Source organism: Anopheles funestus, chromosome 2RL (genome assembly GCF_943734845.2).
Source record: "Anopheles funestus chromosome 2RL, idAnoFuneDA-416_04, whole genome shotgun sequence".
Classification (NCBI taxonomy): domain Eukaryota; kingdom Metazoa; phylum Arthropoda; class Insecta; order Diptera; family Culicidae; genus Anopheles; species Anopheles funestus.
Window position 1 is genome coordinate 84,434,656 of NC_064598.1, and position 27,795 is coordinate 84,462,450.

The following is a 27,795-nucleotide window of genomic DNA, read 5'->3' on the forward strand; positions in this document are numbered from 1 at the left end:
CTGTCGTTTTATCTTCACGTTGCTTAAGCGGTTACCGACGATTTCATGTTGCTGTGTGGTTATTATTTTACTATGCAAATAAATTTGACATGATATTACAGTTTATGTATAATAAATCATTTCAAATTTTTATTTGGCTTTGCAAGTACGAATCCTACAGAAAAAACATAATATTTCTAACAATGTGGATTAGGTAAAGTTTATTCAGAAACTTGATATGTTTCGCTCCAATTAATGACAATTTACTAGTGAAATGCCGATTATCCATGCTCATCGGGACTCAGCCCTTGCCGGATAAGCGAATAGGCACGGATAGTAGGCACAACTCTTTTTATTGATAAATAATAGCGTTTAGTGTGTAATCGGTTGATGTTACTTTTCTTAGTTGCACTTTGCAAAGTAAATCTGTTCTGTTTGGTCGAACCTGAGCAAAATGAATCATTTCCTATTGAGGCTTTTATTCCCTTCCATCATCGGTTTTTGCAGTTAAATGTCATTTCTCCTTTGGAACTGTCATTTCCGAGCGGCACGGATAATGGGGCAGCCGGATAAAAGGTACAAGGATAATCGGCACTACACTGTATTTCGATGCAATACAAATTATTATACTATGATTTTTTTTATTTGATTTTAACAGGGTGATACTGTTGAAAGTACGACAAAGCATCTATGTTGCTGTGGGGTTATTGCTTAAAAAAATGTTGTAGATATATCCGATTTCGTGGACCATGAAATTGTGTCTTTTTTGTATTTGATGCTTCTCTTTATTTCATTCTATTCACTACAGTGTTGTTGATCGGTATTTTTTATTGTTTGCATCTACAGATTGCGATTATTTTACTCTTTTTAAACGTTGTTCAAAGACTTGAATTATAAGACTTGTCAAATGTATAATGATTTTATTGTTGTTCTGTTATCAAGATTATCATTTTGTAGGGTACTGTACTTCATGGAAATTTTTGTCATTAACTTCTTGTTCAAGATCACATAGTTGATTCTAATTATTGAGAGTTTTGCTCTCACTCTCCGTTTATCTTGTGTCACATTATATATTCTACAAACTTTTACTAGAACTTCAATTAATTTTATATTTTTCCTTTCTTTTACAGGTATGTGTCGTTTAACGTCATCCCCGAAAAAAAAGCTTCCGTCGCATCGCATCTGAACGAACGCTCGAGACAACGGTAGCTGAAAATATGAGGCGTGAAAGAATAGACACAAGTATTTTTATGCTTCCTTACCTTGCAGCAAGCGTTTCTGGATCGTTTATTCTGTATCCCCAAAAAGGCTTCACACCGGTATCGGTGCAGTTCGGGGACGAGATTTCCCCATTACAAGATAGCGTGCGAGGGCGTTGGCCGTCTCTGAGCGAAGGGGAATGAACATTCGGTGAAAAATTGGGCTATTATCATGGAGGGTGCGCATCGATGCGTTTGGCTTTGTGCTCGATCAATGGCGCTTCGGACGAAATATCGAGACCCAGCGTTCGTGGTGCTTTAGCTACAAAAGGTTTGCGTTGCTCGTTTTGCAATAAAAGAAAACGCGACATAAAAACGGAAAATTTTCTTCCAGCAAAACATGCGGACTTTAAAGCGTATTCTATCATTGCTCATAGTGCAGAGCTTGTTGTTAAGAACGAGGGGTTTTGCTTTGTTTTTACTACTCCCATTTGCTCGTTTATTTACCGCTCCGCACACTGTTTTACGCTTTGTCTTGTAGTGTAGTGTAATTTATTTGCATTTGAGAGCATCGTTTTTGGCTGTTTTCGCATCCGTTACCGGCATCCGGACGTGGCAAACCATCTCCGATAGGATTTTATTTCCAAACATGCATTGCCCCACCGTTAGCGTTGGATGCTAGGACGGGAAACCGTATCGTATCGTTTACGTTGTATGTTCCGTATGCTCGGTTCCACCATCGCTTCGTTATCATAGATATCACGAAATGGTTCTGCCATTCCGCATCCTGTCGCTTCCAGATGATTGCCAAACCGGCTTTGCTCTGTAATGCACGTGCATTTTTCCACCGTTTTGCATACGTAGGTAGCACGTAAAATGGGCGAAGCTTGAAAACGGGGAAACATATTTTATTGTTTTCCTGGCACAACCGGACCCCTCCTTCCGAACGGGGTTGTTCCGTGTGTTTGTGTGTTCCCACCCGTGGAAGCATCATGGAAATCAGATGGAACGTTTTCCTGTTCTTTTCTCGTTGCGAGCTTTTTGTCTCTTTGTTTCATTTTTTTGGTTTTGTTTTACCATTCCAGTGAACCAATGTAGATTGGTAACTTTGTTTGTGTTTTCGGCTTCCTAACACTAATGCGAAAAAAAAACACACGCCGTTCCATTCCAAGCGTTACCGGCGCGATCATGGCCCCATGATAACGATACCGAACGGTGGACCCAACAAAACTCTACCTTATTCAAATGAGTTTTCCGCCGGCATACACACACACACACCCATTTTCCAAACCATAAACACACGCGAGGGTTTATAGTTGTGTATAAGAGGTAGAGGTTGAGAATGTGAGGCAATCGGATGGGTCGTTTCATTGCGTTTCTTGCTTGGTGGGTACCAGAGCGACGCGCCAGTGGAGACCACGTTCCGAGCGAATGGTCCCTTGGAGATGGTCCCCCCCGCTTGTTAATCCTACCGTAGAACTCGCGGGAGAGTTCATGCAGTACGGTTGACTTTTATCATTTTTATCGTTAATTGTCCCTCTCCGTAGCCTTTACAGTCCGGGCAACCCGAGAGATACATCGGAACGCGTTGCGAATGCATTTATGGCACGACGGTACCTTGCGATACCTTGGGCGCAAATCTGGGGGAAAAAAGCAAGAAAAGCTGTATCGAGATAAGACCCATCCCATCAGAAGAAACTGCAACACAGCGCGTACCGACATGGGGAGGGTTTTGGTTTCGAACTCCTCACCGGTAGCGATAAAGTAAGGCAAATATAGTGATGCTTGAGAAAAAGTAGGGACCCAACCGTATCGGTGTTCGGACATCAGGAGGCAAAACCAAAACAAGAAAGGGGTGAATAAGAGGTGTGCGAAACCGTAGTCCGCAACAAAAACACTCCTCCAGCTCCAGGTTCTTCATACTCTTGCACCGAGTTAATATCGGGAGGATAAGACTTCAAAGTCTTCATTCCTTCTCCAAAACCCTACGTTGGATGGTGTTGTAGTAGGCTTTACGATGGCGGCTTCCTACACCCGCGTTTGCCGTGTAACACTTTTCTGTCCCACACCACCTTGGATCGGGTACCGATAAGAGGGGGTTTGCCATTGCTATCTGGCGCAAGAAACCAACGGTAGTGGACAAAAGTGTCCCACACAAGAGCAAGAGGAGTCCCAAGAGAAGCCCGTCGGAAGCAATTCGATACTGGATCACGCAGCGTAGAGATTTGCGGGGATTCCCTTCCATCAAACCCATCCACGGTAGTATCTGTACCCGGTCCGATAGCTCAAACACTCCAGCTGGGCAGGAAAAATGGTAAATGAACGTAAAATGTCATGACGCGGTCCGGTACGGTTGTGCCCCAATGGATAAACCGAACCCACGATAGGGGAGTAACGTTACCGGTTTTTTTTTGGGGAAGGTGTGGTGTGGTACCCGCGTTAACGGTTATAGCCACCGTGATTTACGTTATTTTCATTATCATCATCGTCGTAGCCGTCGTCGTTGCGTCGTGGTCGTCATCGAGCGGGATACTATTGCGAACGAGATGCGATCGCTGATGCGGTCGTTGGGCCACAGTGTCGTTGCGAACATTTTGTGGTGGTCGCAATGTGCGCCAGTGTCACCGCAACGGGCATGGTTTTGCATCTACCAGGCCGTAGCTCGGTTTTTATCAACCGTCACCGAGTCGTTTATAGCACCGAAATGGCTTGCATATCAATATTTTCTGCACGGATGCTAGCAGTATCTGAGAATTGGGATGGTTTAGTGAGTTCGCGAAAGGTTGACAGTTGCTCGTCTACTACCGCGTCCAGCCGGTGTGGATGCTTCCGAATTGTTAGACGTGAAGTTTATCTGATTTATGCAACATTGCAGAGGATTTCTTATTCAATTATGGTACTTATTGTTCCCACTTATCAATCTTCAATGCACCATCATGGTGTGGTGGTTTGAAGAGAAAATAGCGAAAAGAATTATAAGCAAAAAAACCGATTTAGGTTCTAGTAATTTATGGCTCTAGTGCAGTGCAGAACTAGGTCCAGGAACAACAGGTTTCTATAATGGAGATGAACAGATGCTATCGTTACGAGGCGAAAGAATTGCAGAGAACGATATAGCTAGAATGTGATAAATGTTTATCTATTTAATCATTAGAATACGTGCCTATAACGCAAGATTCATGGTTATTGGTTGTAATTAATTTTACTGTTAAGGCATATTGTTAGATCCTCAAGGATTTTTACATTGTTTAGATTTATATGTTTTTCTAACTGTTTCAAGTTATTATAACAAGAGATTGGTGTGAAAATGTTTACGAGATACGCTTTATGTCTTGTTTGAACGATAACGTAATCAAAACGCATTCACGGCGAACGCTTACCGAACTTTGCTATATTTATTCAAAGTGCTTTCAATTACCGCTTGCAAACGGTAGAACTCATTAGCGACCGGTACAACCAAATGAAGCTCGTTAGTGTACACCACTCCACTGCATCCGCTAGTCGAATGCAACCTTCTGCACTAAGAATGAGTCTCTACAAGGAGAAGTTTTCAAAACAACTAACTTCTTACCACCGTCACCCGATTTTCCGCCTCGTTTTCCAACGAGTATCGCTTTAAGAGCATCGATTCGCTTCAGTGTGGGGTCGTTATATTTTGTCAATTTTTGCCATTTTTAAGTGGAACTGCACCGCCGGTTAAATTGATGCTGGGAAGTGGAGGTTTTCCAGCGTCGCCGACGTCTCCGTCGTTGATCGTGGGTACCATCGTGGCGGTACGAAATCAAAGGCACCACCAACTTTGACGTTAAACGTCATCCTTTCGCTCCAAAAGTGGAACGTTTGCCGTGCAGGTTGACAACGGCTCGTTCACCTGCACCCTCGGGTGGCGGTTTAAGATCACTCTCGTCCTAATGTAGGTGGGAACTAGAGGCTTCGGGTGAGATCTACTACAGTAGGTACGTTTATTTCGCAACTTCGCTTTCGGTCCTTTTACTATTCAGATCTTTTCCCCCCACCCGTACAGAGTGACGAGGAAAAGTTGTTCCCTTCCCACAGGTGTATGTGTTTGAGGAAAATCCACCGGGAGAAAAGGGAACCAAGGTGTATTCAAATTTTGTCGTTTCCCTCTAGAAGGCTCCTCAACCATCGACACCCGCACAAGATCGATCGATCTGTCGTCTATCTGTGGTCGGTTCGGCATCACACATCACAACCGCTGCACGATACGCTTCAACTTCGATAATGCATGTAAAAATCTGCATGCGCACAAAATGCAAACTAACCGGGTGCGCACACGTACCCCGAGCGCACGTAGTCCAATCAACGGTTTTACGCCTTTTATGGGTTTAATTATTTTTGCTCAGCTGTTTTTTGTGTTCTCCTTCGCATGAATATGATAGTTGGTGCTTTTTGTTTCGCTTCGGCACGTTTTCCTTTTGCTAAGCCACAGTAACAGAAACGGGATGGTTTGATGGTTTGACGATGGTAAACATATTTTGATAGGTAGTAGGATTTTTGCATAGCCGCGCAATCATACGCAATGCATTTTTCTAACGACGGATATATTTCATAAAGGAAAGGAGTGAAAAAATCGATTGGCTTAACGGTATGGATGGTTTTTACAGTGTTCACTCTCATTTAGCTTACCTTTTTCTCGCTAATGAGCTTATTGTGGCAAAACTTTTAATGCGTTATAGTTGTTTTTTTGCCCCCCGTTCTTGTTGATCGCTAGTTTATATTGCTTGGTTTATCACATTTGCTGGAGTTTCCTGTTATGAAGAGTGTTTATCCGTATACCATTCAACCGGGCTTCTTATTATCCTTGGTGATTGGAAATGGTAGCCAGTATATTTGCATTATTTAGCAATTCATTTCCAAACCCGATGCCAATTTAAATTGAAATGTTTTGAGAAATTATTTAACATTTAGTTTAGAACATAATTTGTCATAAATTTATCTGAAGTTTCTAGTTTCAAATCAAATCAGCGTTAAAAGTTTTCTGTTTTAAATTTGGTTTTATTGACGTCTTAATCCAGTCGTCGATTTTATTTATAGGATACGGTTGAATACTTTATATGATCATTGGGGGAAAGAATTTAATTGAAAGCATAGATGCGAAACCTTGAACCGGTCGTTTTATTTATTTATCCGTATTTGATAAAAAAAATTCCTAATGTGGAAATTGAATCAAAATGTGTATATTGACACATATTGACATAAAATCGTTTACTATAAAACGAATCTATCTTGAATCCGGATTGCCCGATTATCCGGCTACGGTTTGAAACTTGTAGACGCCGGATAAAAGGAGTTGCAACTCTACTAAAACAAATTTTGTAGGTAGGATCGTTGACTATCGATGCTCTAGGTACATGTTACTAATTCATTTCTTGCCCTAAATGCCTCGAAGTATAAGTCCATCTATTATTCAACCATTACTGGATTGTTACATTTACCATCGAATGAAAGGATTTTAAGGTATTTCGACATTACATGATTCGAACGTATCAATATCAATTTATGATATCTTTTTTTTCCATTACCAATATTTCAATAATTCCCAATCGATATCATACACCCACTGTGATCGAAACTATGTTTGCACCCCCGTGAGAAGTGAAAGCTTGTACCACTCGAACTCGAAGGAAGTTCAATCACGAGTGCTCAAATTCAACGTGCGCGCACCACCACCCGTCGTTCCGGTGGCGCTGTGTTGTGCTTTATTGAGCGACGGACCTCTAAGGGCAATTCTTTTGCCCAAAACTTCCCCACTACCGGGCACTTTCCCAGGATGTAAATATGCTGCAGTGTGTAAAAGGTAACACTACCCAAAAAAAAGTTTTTCAGCGTGTGAGCCCTTCCTGTGCTGAACCATTCGATTCGTGCATTCGTGCACGATGATAAACGTTGCGTCTATTAATTGGATCTTAAAAGGCTGCTCCGGTTGGTGGTTTTGTAACACAGTAAAACCGTCTAAATCAAAGCTCACTTCCCACAGCATTCCAACGCACACACAGCGCACTGATTCGGGTGGGTTTTATACACTGCCGCTGGAAGCGATTTTTCGGTAGTAGTTAGCCACCTCGTCTCTTGGTAATAATAAATGCTTTTAACCTATATTGTGTGGCCATCTCCTATCGGGACAGCTAACGTTTCGTCGGTGCGCGAACCTCTAGTGGTTTCGACACAACAACATCCATCCGACCTTCCTGTAGCAATAAATGGTTCCAGCCGTACCTAGGGGCGACTGAGGGAGTACCTTTTGCTGTTGTGCTCCTTCGAAGGTCGAGAGACGGCCGATATAGCCAAATCGCATGCTAAATTTCCTCACCTTTTATTGGGCACGCATGCTTTCAACCAGCAGCTACGATACACATCACGGCTTTATTCATTTTCCTTCCGGTTGGCGGTGGAGTGTCAGTTAAAGCCGTAGACATTTTGGAAAACTGTTCCATCAAAGCTCGATGAAGCCATTGATGTCGTTCACGACGCGAATCATTCTTGGCCTGGTTCGTTCGTTTGCTTAAAGCTTTTTAACGCGTAGTGGGCGCATGAACCCTAACTTGAAGTTTGTAGGCTTCCAGTGTGAAACAGGCGCGTGAGCGAACGAGAGGTTAATGAGTCATTTTCCACTACCCGATCTCGTTTGACGAAGGGGTGTTTGTGCCACCCCCAAGGCACTTTCTTCCTTTTAGTGGGTTTCCTCTACCTCCCACACGATTGGTACGTTTTACTTTCCCACCCCTAACCGGACCGGTAATGTTTTCGTTTTTATAATCGTCGTCCGGTTTTTGTTTCGCCCGGTGGAAAGCCCGGCCGATAGAAAGCTTGGATGGATGCTGTAGGAACTTCCCTAGACGCGTTACCGGGAACCGTGTGCTGTGGTAACCCGGCCGCAAGTGAATTCATCCGCAAATTTGCCTTGCAGCAACGAAGGTTCGGATGATGAGAGACGGTTAAATGTTGTATGCTGGGTATGCCACCCACCAAACCGTTGCCGATGGTCGCAGAACTTTGGTGCTTTTGATCCGTAGGTTATCGACGCTCCAGTATCGACGATGCTTTCGGTATTGGAGCGCTGGTTTTTTTTCCCCACTCCTCGTTGGAGCTCATCTGTTTGCATGTTTGAAACCTCCCTTTCATTATTTGAACGCGATAAATGTCGAACAATCTCATAACAAAATCGACCGATGATGCTGCGGAAATGATGATGCTCTCGATAGAAGCGGGCAACATTAAAGCACATTTGCATAGCCGTGCTTATTTAAAGGGGAAACAGATGAACCGTGATTGCTGTTTTAAAGCATTCGGCTCCGCCAGTCCACCTTCATGTGGCTTTGTGCGGGTTGTGCATTTAATTTGGTTTTGATTAACATGTCTGAAGTGTCAATCAAAATATTGCATATTTTACCGGCCGTTTGATGAACTAATATGGTTTGATGGGTAATGGGTTGTTGTATTTTAAAATAAAAATTCTGTTTGATAGCTACCTTGGTGAACATGAAATTAAATCGCTTTTATCGGTATGTTTTCTGTAGCTTTAATGGTAGCTACATATTTATAAAGTATAAAATATTACTTCAATATTCATTGCCATCCATAAACACTATCGTCCTTTTTTCTCTCTCTCTATTTGTCAACTCCTTTTGACATTTTTTTTCCTTCTTTCTTTGCTCACATTGTGCTGGGTGGCATATTGTCGTCCCCAGGGCCGCCCGTAGTCATCTGTCACAATCGGTTAAAAGGGCATAAGAAGTGTTTTCAAAACCCAAGGCTTCTTGTAACCCTTCAACCTCTAACTCTCCGAAGCCCAAACCCGGTGGAGGGCGGTGGGGGGAGAAATCCCCACCCTCGGGGGGTCGGGTATCCAATCGAACCCAATCGCTTAGGGATATTGATATTGATTCGATGTGACTTATTTCACATCCCTTCATTCAGCACACCCAGGCAACTCGCACCCGCAACTTTCCCGGTGGTGTATGTCTTACCTCTTTACTCCAAGGTTTTCCAATGCGGGCAATGGAATAGATACGGTCCTTCTCCGGTCCTCTGCCGTAAGCCGCTTCGCCAGCGACTTTTGCAAAACATCGCTCTGCATCCATCGCCATCCATCGATCCCGGGAGGTTATTAGAAGTCTTATTTATAGGTTATGGCAGCAGGAGCAGTGGAATGACCATAATCGGCGGCATCGTGGAGCGACGTGTACCAACCACCTATCAGCAGCAGTTGCTGCTGATTCCCTAGCCCCCGGTGTCGTTGCCAGGGTGGGAAGGGAGGCAATAAAGTTTAAGTTTAGCCTTTTCCTTGCGGTTGACCCATCACAGTACAAAGCGGCCATGGGTTGTGTGTCGTTCAAGAATCCGGTTGAGTCATGAGTAGAGCAGTGAGAGAATATCGAGAGTTGTTGGGGAACAAAAAAAGAAACACTGGCCTTTTATTGAATTGCTTTCAACTTATCATGATACAATCGGAATCGGTTGTGGAATTGCACAACATCATTTTGCCATTGTTGTACTTCGCCTAAGGACAAATGTGAATCGTGTCGTTGGGAGATATTTTTATTAGAGAAGTAATACATTTCATATCTATAGTAATCTTGATAGTTTGAAGTTTAATGTACAAGTTCTGTACCAAATAACATGCTCTAATAGCATCAAATTATATATTCAACTCAAATATGTCCTTCATCCAAGCTAGAAAAAAAATATCTTGACACTAAACCGAAGATCTTTTACACTCCTTGTTCATTAAAATGGACTGCCGTTGACACTCAAGTGCACAGTGTAAAATGTAATCACTTGAAGCAAATCCTTTAGCTTAAGATAGTGCCAACATTCGCGACTCCGGACACACTGGTGATGGGAACACCACCTTGAGCCACTGCTGTCCCTCTGATAATGGTAGTGACATTTAGCGTTGGTTAACCAAATGTTGCAGCAAATGCACGGTTTCGTTATCCTGGTCAACGAGCGTTACGTCGTTAGGTTGGTTATAAGGACAAACTTTATACCGATGACAGCACCAGACAAACCTTTTTTTTATTTCTTCCATCAAAACACCGTTTGTTTGCAGTGCTACGGGTTGACCTTTTTTCTCTCTCTCCTCCTTCCCTCAGTTTTGCCTATTTTAATTCCTATTCCAAAGGAGCTGGAAGCTTCCAGTGCGCGATTGCTCCGCTCAACGTCAACCAGCGTGTGTAGGTTGTGCCAATTATTCATAAGCATAAACGCCTTGGCGCTTACGCTTTTCCTCACACGGCGAGCAGTATACGATTGGCGTGGGTTTCTGTGTTTCTACATCCCCCTTTCGAGCGAGATTCAGCGGGAATCTATTTGTATGCAGCACCGTTGCAATTTGCAATTGAGCAATAATTCGCGTACTTCGCGCGTGGTTCACTTTTGGCCGTGCCTTGCGGTGCGGCATCGGTATCCAAACCGAGAAGGCAAACTCTTCCTGCAGTCTATATGGCAAATTGGTTCGTAACCGAATCGGCCAAAATGGTGCATATTCGATGCGCTTCAATTTTTTTTTGCCCAGCTCGGCTTCCTTCATTGCGAGCTGCACGAAAATGTGATAAATCTAATCTTTTTATGTTGTTCGGGGTGCGTTTTTTTCTTCTGTTGATGCTGCCAGTTATGTCGTTTTGTGCGCGATGTATCATGCTGAAGCGAATGAACTCGTTCCCGAATGGGTGGAGGGAGAGGGTTTGTCGTCATTCGATTGAAGCTCAAACCATGTCGTGTCGGTTAGGAGTAAAGCCTGAACCGATTAGCATTTGCTGCCATCGTCACATTTGCATATCACCTCGAGTAATGCATATGGTGCACTTTAATGCAACTTTTAGCTTAGAGAGCGTGTGCAATAAAAAAAACCAAACTGGAATGGCTGAAAAGATTGATGCTCTTTTAGGGCGCTTAAGCGTGGTATGGGGAGGTGATTGCATATAAATGTGCATTATGAGCAGAGGGTTTTCTTACAAGAAACCCGCAAAAGAGCTCGCAATTGAGCTGCAATGTTTCATCCAGAGCACACAAAAGAAAATTGAAAAAGAAACCAGATTGTTCTACAATAATTCACATATGGTGAAATTATCTTTCGTATGTTCCCAACATTCATACCAGCATCGGTTGATATGCAAATTATTATCGATTTTCCCCACCTCGAGAGTCGATCGGCTAGAATGTGAATAATTTGATGTGAAGTGCTCTAGAAATTCTTCCTTTTTTTTCTCTTCTTGTTCTTGGGCAGCCATCGTGATAGCAGCAATATGTGAACGATTATTAAATCGGTACCGTGTTTGCAAGGGCTTCCAACGTACGCAACCTGCTCGAGCGAGACGAAGCGAGTCGTTAAATTATTGGATGGCAAATATTTTTGTTCGTTAAAGAATTTCCACCCATTTTGGAGGAATTCCTCGTCACGGGAAGTGGATTCGATGCGGAGCACTTATATTGATCTCTACCGGCTTTCGTTCGCCTGTAGAAACTCCCGGAAGGAACATACCCGGACGGTGCCGGGAAAACATCAATAAACGGACGTGTCATTCCAAAGTGCTCGATGTGATGTGTTTTTGTTCCCCATACGGGAGTTCTTCCTGTCTTGCTGCTCGCGATGATGCTCCTGCCGATGATGCCGATGATAGTGATGATCGTTCAGATTTGAGGTTTTGGATGGTGCATCCAATGGCAAAACCTTTAGCCTTCTTCCTACCCGGTCTGTCCGGTGAATCAATATTTAAGCAGCTTCGCCCACACGCGCCAATGCAGCACACTGGCGTTTTATTATTTGCGTACGTGATCGACTCTGCTGAGGCACAGTGAAAAGCATGTCCAACTTCCCTGACCTGTCGTGTTTGACCCAATTTATAGTGCAAGAGGAAGTTTTTGGAATTGAATTCCGGCACCAATCTCTAGAGTCCGTAGTTTTATGGAAGTGCTTTTGCAGTGTGTACTCTACTGGTCTACAGAGCTTTTAGCTTTATAAAATATTCTGTTTTTTTGCTAATGAGTTTATTTCCATGACAGTTTGGTGGAAATGAAACGAATGTATTATCTCTTACATCTCGTACATTATACACCTTCAAGTTCACAACCTTCCATCACCTAAGCAGCGCATAATCGTCACCATTATCTACAACTCCTTGCTGTCTGCTAATTGCTCAATTTCGATTAGCCTTAAAGGTCAGCTCAATGAATTGCCGCTACTCCCGCAGGCACTGCCTTTGCAAAGGCAAGGGAAGAACGCTCCACACCGTTTTGCTAGTTGGGGTTTTAAAACACACAACCGACAAAGAAGCGGCGCCATCTGCTCGCATGCCTAGGACCCGTTTTGCCACGCTCATGAAGTGCCGCTTGTCAAGAGGCATCGGCCCCAAGGAAAGGGCATGAAAAAGAGATGAAGTAAATCGAAGCAAGAAACTTTTGCAGAAAGATTGCTATCCGTAGTTTCGAGCCTGCTTTCCTGGAGGCCCACAACTCCGTTAGGACTCCTGCGCCTTCCCGAAAACCCAGACTTCTGGGTCGCCCCTACTTTGCAGAGCGTTAGTTCAGGAGGATAGCCCTTTTAGTTTTCATGTTTTCCCTCAATTAAATTTGCATGCTGGGTGCGCGCGCGCGCGTTCGAGTTGCGTTTTGTCTATCGTGTGTTTTATTTCCAGGCTTTTCTTGGTTTTTGTTGTTGCCCCCTAGCTAGAGGTCCTGCACACCCGGAACCCTGTTTCTAGTGGAGTTTTGGGGCAAACACCCTTAACTTTGCTCTTATCCCATGCAGGTAACGGTTGACGCATGGGACGCCGGTTTTGGCAAATGGTGGTGTCCCCTTTTTTTGTACGAAGTACACCCTGCGGGTTTTGATGGTGCTGAGTGTGTAGTTGACAGGAATGGTTCTGGTTTGTGTCAGTTGCCGCTGCCCAAGATATGAGATAGGTCGTAATATCTTTGAACCCGTGGCCATTTCCGTGCCCCTGCCGGAACATTATTACGTGCGGACGACTAACTTTTTGGTCTATTCCTGTTTGATTTTTTCTTTATTTCACAATACTTTCTACGGTTTACACCGTACGTAGAAGGTGTTATGGGATTTTTGTAAGTTTTCCCTTTTAAAATTCAATTTCAACAGTATTCCAAAACATAAAAGAAAGGTGTCGTTTCACTTCGTAGCATGATTTGGCTTACTTTGCATGTTAATGGTGTTGATAAGGAGAGTTTTTTTGTGATAACGTTTTTTATGTGTTTTTTTATGTTTGAGTGCGCTTTTTCTAGTGTGAATAAATCGTGATTATTTCACAAACAAAAGAGGGAGACCCAGATTACGTAAGCTCACAGAAATCCTAAGCTTTTGACAGAAGTGATTTGATCTTATTCTTTGCTCTACCTTAGAGGATAGACATCATTGGACGCCATGTTGTTGGAAAGTTTTTATTGGACCGAAATGACTTTTAATCTAGATGCTTAGATGCAGTTTTTTTTATTACACGGTTTTTCCATCTACTTGTTGTGATTTTTGCAAACCCTTTGGCAAATTCCAGCTTCATGGTGTCTAATGAGAAAAAAAAGAACCTATCGATTTATGCTCCATGTAATCTGCCGTTGTCCTAGTTTTAATATTTTTTCCCTCCATAATATACTCTACTTGCACACAAAAACAAAACCCCAATGTAGTGAGAAGAAAAATCCTTACGATGACGGCTTCTTTGCTTTACCATGACAACAATTTGTGCCGTTGGTCGGTAGTGGGAATTTACGAACGCATGCCAGACGTTTATGTTGCGCAACCGCTAGGGTTAAACACAAGAAAAATGCACATAATGGTAAATGTGCTGCTGCTGCTGCTGCCAGGCACTGCTCGTTGTTTTGTGCCGTAAGCAGTCGATCTTTGCCTTTGGAATCAATCTTTGGAACGCGCACGAGCTTCAAACCCTTCCGATGTGGTTAGTGGGTTGTATTTTTTTGCTTCTCTCTTTATATTTCCTAGCTTCTTGCAGTGAATTTTCTACCATCGTGTGCTAGTGTGTCGTTTGTACGCTCACGTCGGTTAAAGAAAGTGAAACTGATTTTCGATAACATTGTTCATTTGCGCGCCAACCATTACTCAGAGCGAGGGGACATGTGGTGGCAAAGGTGAGGCATCGGTACTGCTGACGATGGTTCGGTCTAAGGCGCCGCCACCATGACTGGAACTCGGTTGCACGCCACACTCGATTTACCCCCTTGACACGAGGTACGGACAGCCAAACCGTCGATGAACAGACGTGTTCCGGGAGGCGGGAAATCTTTGGGAGATCTTGGTACAGATCCTTCATGGTGAACCAGATGAGTTGACGGAGGGGGGACGGGATAGGGAAGACGTATCTGCACCAAAGGAGCAACAAATGCCACAGCATCGTGGCGGTCGAGAGTAACATGTTGATTAAGAGTTAATTTAAGATTTCTTTACCTCTGCACATTTCCTTTAATGCGGGACCGTATGCTGGCCGCATGGTTGGGTGTTTTTGTTGTTGGTTTTTTTCTATTGCTACGCCTGAGTTTTCCGCCTATCTGCGAGTGGTTGTGAAACAAACTTCTGCTTTTGCTGCCGAAGGGAAGTTGGCTGAAAGCTGATCATAGATTTGTAGTTTTTTTTTTTGGTCTACCCATATGCACCTATGTCGCTTGCTGGTGAGCTTGCGCATGGTTAAGGGCATTTCATTTGTAGCTAAGTTTTTGTCGCCGCTTTTGTATTATGCAAATTTGTGGTGTGTGTGTACGTTCGCTGTCGAAACCGCGCGCATATTGACAGTAGATTAATCTGTGGTGTTTCAGTTTTTACTACAAAAAATACACACACTTCGTTCTATTATGCCGGCACGGTGGAAGCGGAACCCGCTCCCCCGTGAACGCCCCGTGAGTAATGTGTAAACATTTATCCCAGTTATCCGGAGGCCCGCCGGCAACGGCTTTTGCAATGAGGTCGTCCGTGTGCCGCACGGTGAGGGGTTTTTGGTACTTTCGCTTCGCAAAACAAGCAAAGCGAGCATGACCTTCGAAACGTCTGCCCACGAGATAGCGCGCGTAAGAGACATCTTTGCCAGCAGCCAAATGGCAACAACCGAACCCAATAAATGGGTTTACAAGAAGGTGCGGCTGCTTGACGGCAAAACATTTTGCTTTGCATTCGACAAATCGCCATCAGTGCGCATTATTTCCCATTGCTAACCGGGCATCCGTATTCGTCAAATTTCATTCTCAAATCAATCAAACAATGGTTTTCTAATTGTGTTGTGTTATGGCAACGCGTATAACGACCAGGGAGCGGGAGGGAGTCCCAGATATTGGCACACCTTCCTTTCCTGGGGGCGTCTCTAGTTACCTTGTTCGGGTAGTGACAGCTCTAGGTAATTGTTGAAACCGAAACAGTACATACTCGGGGCACAGATTCGAAGGCCGGGACGTGTAAGAATAATTGCTATCCTCAGCGTTGAAATATCGAAGCAAGATAAATCTTTGCTCCACGATGCAGATTGTGAAGTATTGCTGTGTGTCTGGCAGAGTTCGCGACGGTGACAACACCCCCGAAGCACACCACTAGGATGAGAAAACATCCAACTGCTGGTGCGGAGTATCGCAATTGCGTGTCGGCGTAATAACATTTAACCCGATCTCTTTGGTACGGCTGGACGAAACTGGACAAATTCGTTTCTTTCCCAAATAAAGCGAAAACAGTGGGTCGAGATCCTCGATCAGTGATAGGAGATCTCGTGGGAATCATCACAAACTGGTGGTTCGAATCTGGGGGCAGGGAGAATGGGAAACGAGTTGTATACGTTCGGACCCAACAGTCATCAGTACCCTTGGACTCCCACGCATAAAATAATAAAAAAAATGATGTCCATCACTCGTATGAGGGGCGCCGATAGTAAAAGGAAGACCGAATGCAAGCAGATATTTGGACTATGGACAACAAGCGTAGTTCCGTTTTCATGTGTTTGTTTCTTCTTCGTCTGCTTGATTCTCCTACTACATTTATGGCCATTATTATTATTTCATTTTTGGCACGTGTAATTATTGCCAGCAGCGTCTCGTAAAATTCATATCTTAGCCTGTCAGTCTGTCAGTGGCATCGGGGCAAAATCAAATCGTCCAACCCAGAGCGATTCCGATGGCCTACGCGTACGCGAGGAAAAATCACAAACTGCCCAGAGACGGCAGCCAACTTCTGTGACTGTCATTGATGCTATTAGCAGTAAAGAAACGAAACGAGAAAAAAAAAAGATTTCGCAGAACAAAGGAAGGTCTCTCGTGCGGAGTATATGGGAATGGCCTTCTGCTCCTGGTGTTTGTTATTGTTTCATGCATCCTATCTGGAGATGCTTCACAAGAGGCGAAGACAGGAGTGAAAGAAAAAAAATGCGACCCCCGCAAACGAATGATGTCGTTCAGCGATCTCGTCTCATCATTTGCTTTCAGCAGCGTGGAGTTGTGCCAGCCGGACGCGATGACCATGGCAAAGATCTCGTAGAATTTGCGAGTTGCACACAGTGCGTCTTTTGTAGGTCAGAATGGAGGTTTTTTGTTTGGGGGAAGGAAGAAAATTACCATCTTTATAGATCAGTTTCTGTTTGCACTTTGTTTGCTTAATAAATACGATCGTAAAAATAAAGATTAACATAAAACTCGATCGTATCGCGTGTTTGACTCTAGGCACATTTGATGTGATGGAAATATCTTCAAGTGCCCGAGGTTGATGACGTTCGGTTAGTTCGACTTTTTTTTTATTTTTGATGAATTTATTTCTTTTTAAAGGTTTTTTTTATGATAAGTTATACTTATTTGAAGAAAACGATACATTTATTCAAAAAAAAAAATATCTTTCTTCTGCTTGAGTATTTTTTCTGGAGGAAGTTGCAAATTTGAGTTCCTTTTCAGACATCCGACGGAAGCGATGAAGTGAAGCTAACTCTTTCTTCCTCCCTTTATTGCCACTTTTCAAATCTGCACAAAATCTTTCCCAACCTGATAAGCATAACTTGACCACGAACAAGATAGGAAGTATGTGTGTGTGTGTGTGTGTCTTTCCTTTGCCCTTATTTCCGCCACGCCCGTTGATGCCATCCCATAATGAAGGCATAAAATTCCCGCCATTCAGTTTCCAGTGCCAGCTGTTGGCCCAAAAGCTGATGGGCAAAATAATGCCCCGAAGGGTTACGTTCGAGGTTTTCGATGACATGATTCGGACGCTCCCGCCCTGGGTGAACTTCGCAATCGGGCCGTTTCGTTAGTGGCCTCTCAGTACCATGGTGGGCCACTCCATCGCCCGGTACGCCGGAAATGATCCATCGCGGAAAATGATTGCTATCGGGCGGTGATAAACTATCGTCGATGGATGATATTACTTTCGGGAGACTTTGGCTTCTTTCGGTTCCCCCCCCCCCCGGAACCGTCCAGCCAGAAGGGCTTATCATCAAACGGATCGGAAAGAGGCAGCGAATATATAAAAGAAAAAAGAGCTTGCCAAATCGTCAAAGTGCCCTGAGGGCTATGCTTTTATTTTGATCGCTTCTTTTACCATCTTGCTCTTTTCGCCTCTCGACGACCTCCGGTTTTGCGCTTACAATGACAAGATTTTTTGTTTGACCTTTTTTTTCACTTCTATACATACATTTTTGCTTCATGAAATTTTTGGAAGATAACTGTCAGCCATCCAGAATCGAAGCGACCTAAATGGATTCCGAGATGCACAATGAAGGGTTCGTTTGTCGCTTCAGCATTTTTTAAGCGTTCATTTTAAGCTGTTTACTTATTCCCTTGCCAGTTGGCATGAATCAACGTGGGTAGGGACGCTCAACTGTTGACAACTGTGGGAGAAGTTTGAAGATTTACAATGGTTAGCTGTTTTTTTTTGGTGTCTTTCTTTTCAATAAGTATTATCATACCCTTGGCATGGCAAAAATGATACACAGAAAAGGTGCTCTAATAATCGGGTTAAACGAGCGAGAACATCTCATTGCCGGTATCTTTAACCGGGCGCAAGACGGAGGTGCTCGGTCGAAAAGCTTGGTGGCGGTAAATTTATTGCCTCGGCCTGCGCCGCGAGGTGAAGGGATTATTGAGCAGGACGAAAAACGGCGTTCAAATTATGGTATGCAAAAAAAACTGATCCCCACTCGGTTGAGGTACGTTTACTTTACAATCATTGTGCTGGTCGTAAAATTATTAAAGAACAAATTTTATATTCTGTTTTTTCCTGGCTCCCGTTTCGTTGCACTTGAAACCTGATTTATTTGGGATCGTTTTATTTCCCGTTAATTGGTAAGGTTATCTTTCATAACGTCTGCTGAAAAGGTGTGTCCGTTCGGTGATAAAGGGTTTTTGTCTTCGCATAACCGAACAGGGCGATTTATTTAATCGCCATTACTCAGCAGCATAAATGGTGTCCCCGTTGTGATGACAACCTCATCATCGGCACCACGAGCCCCTGGAGTAACATAACAAAACATTCATAAGACGTAGGCACACACAAACACACACGCACACGAACCTTCATTCATGCTGAAGAGTCACACAGAAAATCCGCCGCACAGAAGCGATGTTAAAATGTAAATTTTCTATGTGTGTCTTCCTTTTGTTTCCACCAGACAAAACCGACCCACCGTGCTTTTTTTTGGGGAAGCTGCGATAAAGGAATAAGTGGAGATAGCTTTTTTTTTTTTCTTTCAGCGCTTCAGTGTTTTTGTATAATTTTTAAAACAGGTTTTTTTCTTCGCTGACCACCACGTTCCGTGTGGCTCGTTGTATGTTGACCACCCCGAGACACTAACGTGCCCTTCCGTTTAGCTGTCTGGTGGAGTTTGTGTGTGTCGTCGTGTGTGTATTGTCTGTCGTTTTTTTCCCCTGCAGCATAAATCCATCGATTGATTTTCGGATGCTGAGAAACCTCCCAAATCAAGGAGGACCCGTACGATGTAGAAAAATATAGAAAAAAAATCCGATTATGTGTGAATAGTGAAGAAGGAGGAAAAATCACCCAAAAAACTCCAGCTCAAGTTGAAAAAAAACCAAAGAAAAGAGCAGGCGACAACATTGATGTAGGATCATTTCGTTACGCTGCTACTGTGCCATCGATGTTACGCGGTCGCACATCGTACGTCCGGTTGGTGATGATCACATCATTATGCTTGCCACTGCTGCAGGGGGTGTGTGCTCGCGTGTGCCGGTTGTCTCCGGAACGATCATAATGCCCGAGCCAGGGCATGCTTTGCAGCCCTCGAGGGTGCCGTGAAGTTGTGATACAAGCGTTTTGGTATGCAAAAATGATGTGTTAATTGGGAGTGAAAGGTGAGCTTTATATGAGCGTTTGTGTTGGCTCGGCATCAATGCGAGGTGTCGATGTCGTTTGTTTGTGAATGGAATACATTAAGAAAAACATAATTTTTGATTTCAACTCATTAGTTACATGAAATGGAGTGGAGAATGACAGTTGATAACAGAGTGTTTTAAGCATTTTAGATTGCACAATTTTATTCAAAAGCTTTCTGTTTAATTCTTCCAATATTTCGAAATTAAGCTCAAAACGAAGGCAAAGTAAACATAATTTGAAATTCCATTCAAGCTTCTGCAGCTATTGATACCTGTCCACGGCAAGGCATTGCAAGCGCCTCACTGTAGCAAAAATACGATGGCGCCTTTCGCAACGTTATGTTGTCCCTATCACCGGTACGGCATCTTTCATTTCGTTGCTTCGCTCACGTTTCATGATTCATGCACCGAAGGGATGCAGTTGCATGTGGCAAACCGTCGGGCTAAGTGCTGCAACCGTACATGACGCACCTTCTACAGCACGGTACACCCAAGGAAGCCGTGTGTAATTTGGTGACGTGCGATTATTAATTTATAATTTATTATCTTAATGATTGGGTACTGGTAAAAAGAAACCGTACGAAGGTGTGGCGTAGGATGTCCTCCCAGTAGCTCAATCTTTTTTTATTTAATATGGATAACATGCAAAACTATGTAGTGGATCGGGATCACTTACAGATTACATATTTTAACCGAAACTTAAAAAAGATCGTTAAAATTGTAAGTTCCCAGCATACGATTCACAAGCGAATCTGATGCATTATTAATTATTCTCCAAACGAACCACATCGAACGACATTAACGACAGATAAATCAATCGAAATGCTAATCGATACCTATGCATGGTCCGTTTAACAGAATGTCAATATTTATCTTGGCAATCGTACCGACCTCCAGTTCGTTCTCTACACCTCGTTCAACTCACCCGTAACTCACGAGTTAAGTGTTCTCGTAAATTATTCTGAATCCTTAGCCGATGTAGCCCGGTGCAGAGCGGTACAAAGGTGCACTGGAGGTGATACACTGCACTGCCGCTCATGCAACGCCCTTTTTGCTAATGCTGCGTTAGGTTTGTAAAAAAAAAAGGTGTTCATAATTGCTTGCAACGCAACTCTTCTGGCGAACCCGATCGGCGTCTGGACAAACTTGTGCGCCGAGAGTGCAGAGAGCCTTAATAAATTTTCATAATTTACGATGAGAAATCTATTAATTAAATTTAAATTGCTAAATCACTAGCTTCGTCCAGAACTTGGAAAGGGTTCGTCCAGGGTTTGGGAGAGAAAGAGAGAGAGGAAGAGAGATAGAGAGTGAAAGAAAGAAAGAAAAAATGGATCGATCTTTTACACATCGACAGGGGACGATGCTCGTGCGTGGCTGTGTGTCACGAAACCCGCCCAAGACGATGGATCTCGTGCGCGTCGGAGTTTTCTTTTAAAACGTTTGATCGGCGGGTGCATTGCAGCAGTTACGGTGGATGCTAAGTGTGTGAATTTACAGCTTTTTTTTTCGTCGGTTTGGTTTTGCTTGCACGCTTACTTCTTCTAACAAGCGTCCAACGAACTGCAAGCAGGGTATTGCAGTGCGGGTAAAGCGGGTCCGCTCGAAAAACATTCACCATCGATACGTAATCGTTGATGGTTTCTTTTTTTTTCGTTGGCCTCCCATCGTCGTCAATGCATTTGGTCCCGGGGTCTGCCACCCACTAGCGATCGTGCTGATCCGTGAAGGTACAATATCTAGATCATCCAGCATGGACGAAGCGATTTCTTCGGTTTCAATCGATCGTAAAGGGAAAGAGTTGATACTTTCTCACGCTTTAAAATGGCTCTAGTTGAGTGGTAACTTAAGGAGGGTTAAAAACAGGATGGGGTGGGAGTGTGAGGACTGTCCATTAGCTTACTACCAACGCTTCGCAACGCTTGCACTAACGGGGAGGCAACAGAACACTCCAACATAATGTGTATAAACGTACGCTCATTGATAGATAGCTCCCCTGGCATTAGTTCGATAAACGTAGATAGATGGCGCTAGCATGTGATGTGGTTCTTCGATCCCTACGAACGACAACTCCCCATCGCAAAACGGCTACGGAAGTCAGGGAAATGAGCTTCAGCTAAGGCACACACCCGTGTAACATAAATATATCAATTTGGAAATGCTTGTTTTCTATCGAACCCTCTCCTGTATCGTCCCTTAATGCCTTTCTCGATCGACGGAAGGAAGGTACCACCACCGAACCAAACTGGGCATTTCCTTTTTGACTCTTTTTTTGCGGTAGAGCAGGCACATTTAGCACGAGGTCACCATGCCAATGCGAAACAGGCAGGAGAGCTAGTTATTATGAGCAGGAGGACCTGCTCCAATGTTGCAAGCAGCACAAGCAAATCACACGCTACCAAGATCTCCACACAGGAAGTTGGAAAGTTTACGTCTGTGTTCTCCAAAAAATCTTTACCTACTGCCTCAATCCGTCCATAACTCGGATGAGTTATGAATTGTTGCTGCTGCTGCTGCGTGAGTGGATGGTTTCTTGTTTTGTTTTAGGTTTTGCGTTCGGGTTCCTCCATTTCGCTACCTTTTAAAAACTTCACCGTTTCACCAGTCGGCAGCGCGGTTTGGAGATGTTTATTGATTTCCTTCGAAGCCGAGCGACAACTTCCTGAACCGGAGCAGCAAAGACATTGTGCACTGTTGCTTTTGTAAACCCCGCTGATGACTCTTTTAGCGAGTGGGAGATGTTTGCGCGGAGATTGTGTGTGTGTATATGCTTTATTCAAAATCTTTTAATATCTTGTAGCCATTTAGTGCGAGGGTCCCTCATTTTCCGGTCGGGGGTTTTTTTGTTTTGGAATTTAACTTATAAAAAGCAAAAACCCGGCATCGCCAACGCTGAGTTTACTTTTCGGAAGTTTGATCATGCTGTACGATCGTCGGCAAGCGGTGAAACGAAAAGCGCTAACGGATATGAATGTGTTTGGCTGTGTATGCGGAAAATGGGTACCCCGGAAACTCACTCACCTCGTGCATATTGGATGTATGGCTGGTAGTGCTGGATCGCCATCAGCCACACAAGGAAACAAATGTCTCGAAGGCGAAAGATTGATGGGTCAAAAGCTGTACATTGTTTCGATTAGGGCATTTCTATCTCTCTTCTTCACGTTTGATAAATTTGAAGAAAAAAAAACAAATCAACAACAACAAGAAGAACAGATTGTGTGTGAGAGAGAGTAGAGACGTAGGCAAATATCAAAGTGGAGCATATACATGTTGAGGTTTTCTATGCTGCCAGTTCCGGTCTAGTGTTTTGGGGTGGGCTAGTTAGTTAAAGTTTGTTTGAAATTGGGAATGACTGGTTTGATGAAATCCGAACGAGACTAAGGCTACTGAAACCTTCCCTCTCCTTGGTTACTTTAGTTTTAGCTCCCCAACACCGGTTCGGTTGAAGAATGGCGAAGATCCATTAGTATCGACAGCCACCAATCGGACTAGTTCAGATGGTCATCAGTGTTAATCCACACAGCCAAGAGAGAAGGGCTCTAGGGTGGGAGGACTCCACACCACAGTCGCCCAAATGGATTTGTTAGCACACATATACACAGCCCGGAAATGGAGAAGCATTCGTATCCTTCCGGTTGTGGCGGTAAACTCTGTGTATCGAAATTCAATGTGGCTCCGGCCAAGGGAAATGGTGTGGAAAATGATTGGACACAGTTGTACGAGTGTTTGAGACGACCGTTGGTATGGAAAAGGGCATTCTCACAATCGATGCTGCTGCGAGGGAGAGAGAGAGAGGTACCTAACTGGGGGAAGAAAGGTTTTGAATAATTTGGGTCAAATCATTCGGAAACGATTGATAGTGGTAGGTGGATAGTGGGTCTCCCGGTGGCGAACAGGGAAGCGATATTGTTTGTGAATTACTCTGATTGATGCCTCACACACGCTTCGATGTTCAATTATGTTGGCAATCATTAAATTATTGTGCACCAATGGATTTGATGTGTTTGTGCATTCTGGGCTCTACGGTGGTTAGAGAATTAGCAGCTTCCGTTCTAAATTATAACCTGGAAAATTAATTTTAATGTTTTGCATGCATGCATGCGGGGAGTAGAATCAATTAAAAACCAATGTATGCAGTTTGCTGTGCAGTTGAATTGTGGTCAATATCTATATCTATTTTGTGGTACTTCCATGAGATAAAGACTACGTACATTATGGTTTACATTTGAAAATGTAGAGACTTTTTTATTGTTTCCCTATTACTTTGATGTATGAAAAACATAATAAATAAAATTATAGCACATTCTCCTTTGAAACTTAATGAATTCTACCCGTGGGAGTAAACATGTTTCACAGCTGTAAGCCTGCTGTCAATTAGCTACATTTGATTGTGGATCACGAGCGAAAGGTTAATCAATGCACTGTAGCGTGTTTTTCCTCCTACGCCATAGATCGTGTCTCTAACATCCAGTGGAATGATGTGTTTCGTTTTTTATGCTCATCTGTCACAGCATGATTCAATCGCTCGCTGTCAGCTTTGATGATCTTCGGGGAAATGTATCAAAGGAAGTATAGTTCCAGCTGCACGATTTAACATTATTATTTACAGGAAAAATAAAAACTGCATTTATTATACAACTGTGTATAAATGTGTTTCAAGCTAAGTTTATGTAAAAAAACAGAAATGATTCATTTCATCAATAAAATAATATTCGCTTTCCTTTCCGTGACAGATACAACACTTTCCAACGGTCGCTAATACAATATCGATATAGTAAATCAGTTCAAACAAATCGTATAATCTCACTGCCAATAATTTCTTGCGTTCTCCATTTTCGCAGTCACTCGGCCCTAACTAGCTCACCATGGTACGAATGCATCAGTATTGCTACCATTGCACCTTCAACAGTTATCAATTAATCGATGGAAGATTTATGATCCTGCCTGACTGTTCCTTGTTTCGATCGTTTGTTTGCCGGTGCACTCGAGAAGAAGGCGCAGCAACAGATATATCGAGCAGTTACGAATTGCTCTTTCGTTTGCCACTAGGTCATACAACCTACGATCCCGCCAAGATATAGGACCGTTAGAGGGTAGAGGAATGGTGGACAATTTTACCGACCAACTTGCCTGACATTCAATCTTTTACCATTTCAAATTGATTTCCCTTTATCTATATCTGTTTTATTGCCTCACTGATGTTTGTTCCCTTTCTGCTTTGTGCAGAATTGTGCTGCAAAAATCCGCACCCCGTTCGTGGAAAGAAAGTTGAGTTGAATAATAATTTCTTCACTTCGATTTCCGTTCGTTGCTGGTTTGGTGAGATTGAGTTGGAACTTTAACTGTTTGAAGCTGAAACATATTTCAAATGCTATCAAATTCTTTTCAATTGACTTTGGTTTGTTTTATGTACCTGGGTGAAGCAATCACGCTCTTTTATTTATGAAAATGTGTATGGAAAGGTTTTAAGTATTTGTACCAGAGAAGCTCTATTCATAAAGCTGAACAGTGTTTATTAAAGCTAGTGCAAAGTTGAACAAACAAATAAATTTAAATTTTAAAGCTGAACAAAGAAAAATGGAAAGCTTTTTTAAATAACAAAAACCCACACCCCATGTACCGAGGGTCAGCATCGTAAAAATAGCCATTTCAAGATGAGTGACCTTCTTGCGGTGATGAGATGATTGGTTTTGTGATACGGTAAAGCAGTACCTGGGCGCAGATTGCAGATTGACCTAAACATTTTTAATGTCGAATGCAGCGAGCACTCTGGTTGGGCATCGTATCAATATATGCATCGTATCCGATACAGCAAACAGAGGAAATGACTCACGGATGTATCGCTTTCCTTGAGCGTACGTAGAAAGATGTCGCGAGGAAGAATGGTTTTTACGACTTTTTATATGACAATGAAACTGTTGCGAAGTTGACCTTTTGCCGTGTGCGGATTTGCAATCAATCAGAAGGAGTGATTTTTATGGCCCAATCTCTCCCGGTAGGTTCTGTGTGGCTTTCTACATGTGGGTCGAACCTTAAATCAATAGCAGAAGGAGGTTATTTATTTAAGTTTTATTTTTCTATTGATTTTATTTTAGCGAAATGTGTTTGTTTTATTCATTGCAACACATCAGCCACATTCAACTGGCAGCTGTCTTACGTACTTAAATGTTGGTAACAGGCTGGGTTCCGGAAAGCACACCTCCCTTCAAATGTTCCTAGTGTAAAATGCAACAATCTCACCGATCGAAGCAATAATTTCACGGTGCTCTTAATCTCCTATTGAATCGGCAAAGCGCATTATGCAATTACCAATCAGCTGCGATCGATATGGAAGCATATCCATCTATCGATCAGTATTTAGGTAGCAGCGGTGGTAGCAATGGAAACATTCCATCATCAGCCGAGGCCCGCTAGCGTAATTGTGCAGTTTTGTCCGATTTTTCTTCACACTCTCACTTTTTTTTTGGTGCGGGGCTATGTCTGCCCGCCAGACGGACAGAGGCAGAAGGAAATGTGAGAGGCAAATTCAACACGATGGGAATACTTTTTCTCGCGTTTGCGTACGATTCGTACGATTTTCCACAATTTCACGCAACGCCCAACGCGAAGTGCAAAAGCGTGCCGGGAGCTTTTTTTCTTTCTTTCGTTGTGATTTTGTTTCATTTTCTGATTAACTCGATTAAAATTATTGCCATTATTCAATTTGTACGCCGTTGGAAGAGTTTATCTCGTTTTTTTTGGCGTTTCTCTGCCTTTTCCCATCGAGTTCCCGATCGGAGAAGAAGGAATAGGCAAACAAAGAAATAAAAAAAAAACACATTCACTGATTATTCTCTTTCCGGTGAAGGTGAGAAATGGTTGTTTTGAGATTTTGTTTTCTTTGCTTTAAAATTACTGTCGTCTGGCGCAGGCCTCAACTACACAAGATGCATTTTTCATAACGCCTTGGTTCGAACATGTCCGTAACAGCTTAACACTTTCCGCGCTTCAGAACGGTGCTTTAAGATTTCCGATGATTTTCAACACCTTCCGCCGAACAAACCGCACCTTGGCGGGCTCCCCTGTTCACAGCTCTGCACCGTCGTCGACGATTGAAAGAACAAACTTTGACTGATCAGGAAAAACCTGTTTCTCGAAACCAGCTCTCGGTGCTCTTGTTTGTGGATCCGTTTCCATCTCCGTTCTGTTCGCTCTGCACCGAAACCCGGTGAGCACCGTAAGCTTGTCATGTCTCGTTACGAACTATGGTATTGCTGGAATGTGCCCGTGATTAAGTACATTTGCTGCAACATCTTCATAGTGGCCAGCGCTTTGATGGGTGTAATTTAATGGACCATATGTCTTGCGCCTCGTACTTCGATTTGAACATGCTGCCTGCAGTAGACATTTTTATTCCATTCTGTTCTTCCGTTCCGTGCGTGTATTAATTGTTGTTACCTTTCAATCATTTCTTGTCCCTTTTTTCTCTATGTAGATTGCACCAGAGGATGGTTTGCCAACGGTTGTGTGTAGTTCCTGTCGTGATCAGCTAGAATCCTGCCATCGGTTCCGCCGGGTAGCTCACAGGACGCAGAAATCACTACAGAGCTACCTCAGCTATGCAGCAGAGCTCGCTGGAAGTGAAGAGGTAAGTGCGAGTTTAATAATAAATAGGTTTAGTTTGATTTCGTTTTTTTGATGTAAAATAATACAAAACCCATTGAAGACATCGTGATGCTCTGGTCAAAGATGTTGAGATATTTCCACTGTGAAGATTTTTGTTTCAAAGTCAACAAAAAAGTAAACCAAACAACCTCTTTTGCGCCTAACATCTCTTTAAGGCTTTAAGGCTCTCAATATTCTTTGGGCAAAGTTTGGAAAGTGTCTAGAATTGTTGTTTACTTGGAAGTTCTTAGAACTACGCGTTCTATACCTTCTATCCATAAGTGCCATGCCCTGCGATGGCACACAGTCAATGACTAAGAGAAATCATCACATTGTTGCCGTTTCGAGACGATTTGTCATGATTTATCATAAAAGTGTAGCAATTGACGTAGGTCGATCCTGGTAGACGAAACCTCTGCAACATTTTATTGACCCTGACGCCCTTTTTCCGTAACATATCAGACTGCCGATTATCGACTAAACTCAATCAGAAGTAAATTGCGTTCGCGTGTTCCAAATGGTGAAACATTATGCTAAGGATTTAGGACATTGGCGAAAGAAGAAGTTCATGAGTGAAGAGAAGCAGTAGCTGAGGAATAGCAAAGAGGGATACATTTTGATAATACCCCAGCAACTATGGCTA

The 27,795-nt window shown here is 43.1% G+C and overlaps 1 protein-coding gene across 10 annotated transcripts in view; it reads left to right on the forward strand.

Annotated features, from left to right (window-relative positions):
* The window catches only part of LOC125764462 (ras guanine nucleotide exchange factor P-like), a 227,678-nt gene that overhangs the window by 116,935 nt on the left and 82,948 nt on the right, over positions 1–27,795 (forward strand). For all 10 annotated transcript variants that reach the window (XM_049428741.1, XM_049428742.1, XM_049428743.1 and 7 more), the window contains one exon: positions 26,983–27,135. In XM_049428741.1, coding sequence (XP_049284698.1) covers positions 26,983–27,135 — 153 coding nt within the window. The remainder of the gene's footprint in view (positions 1–26,982; positions 27,136–27,795) is intronic.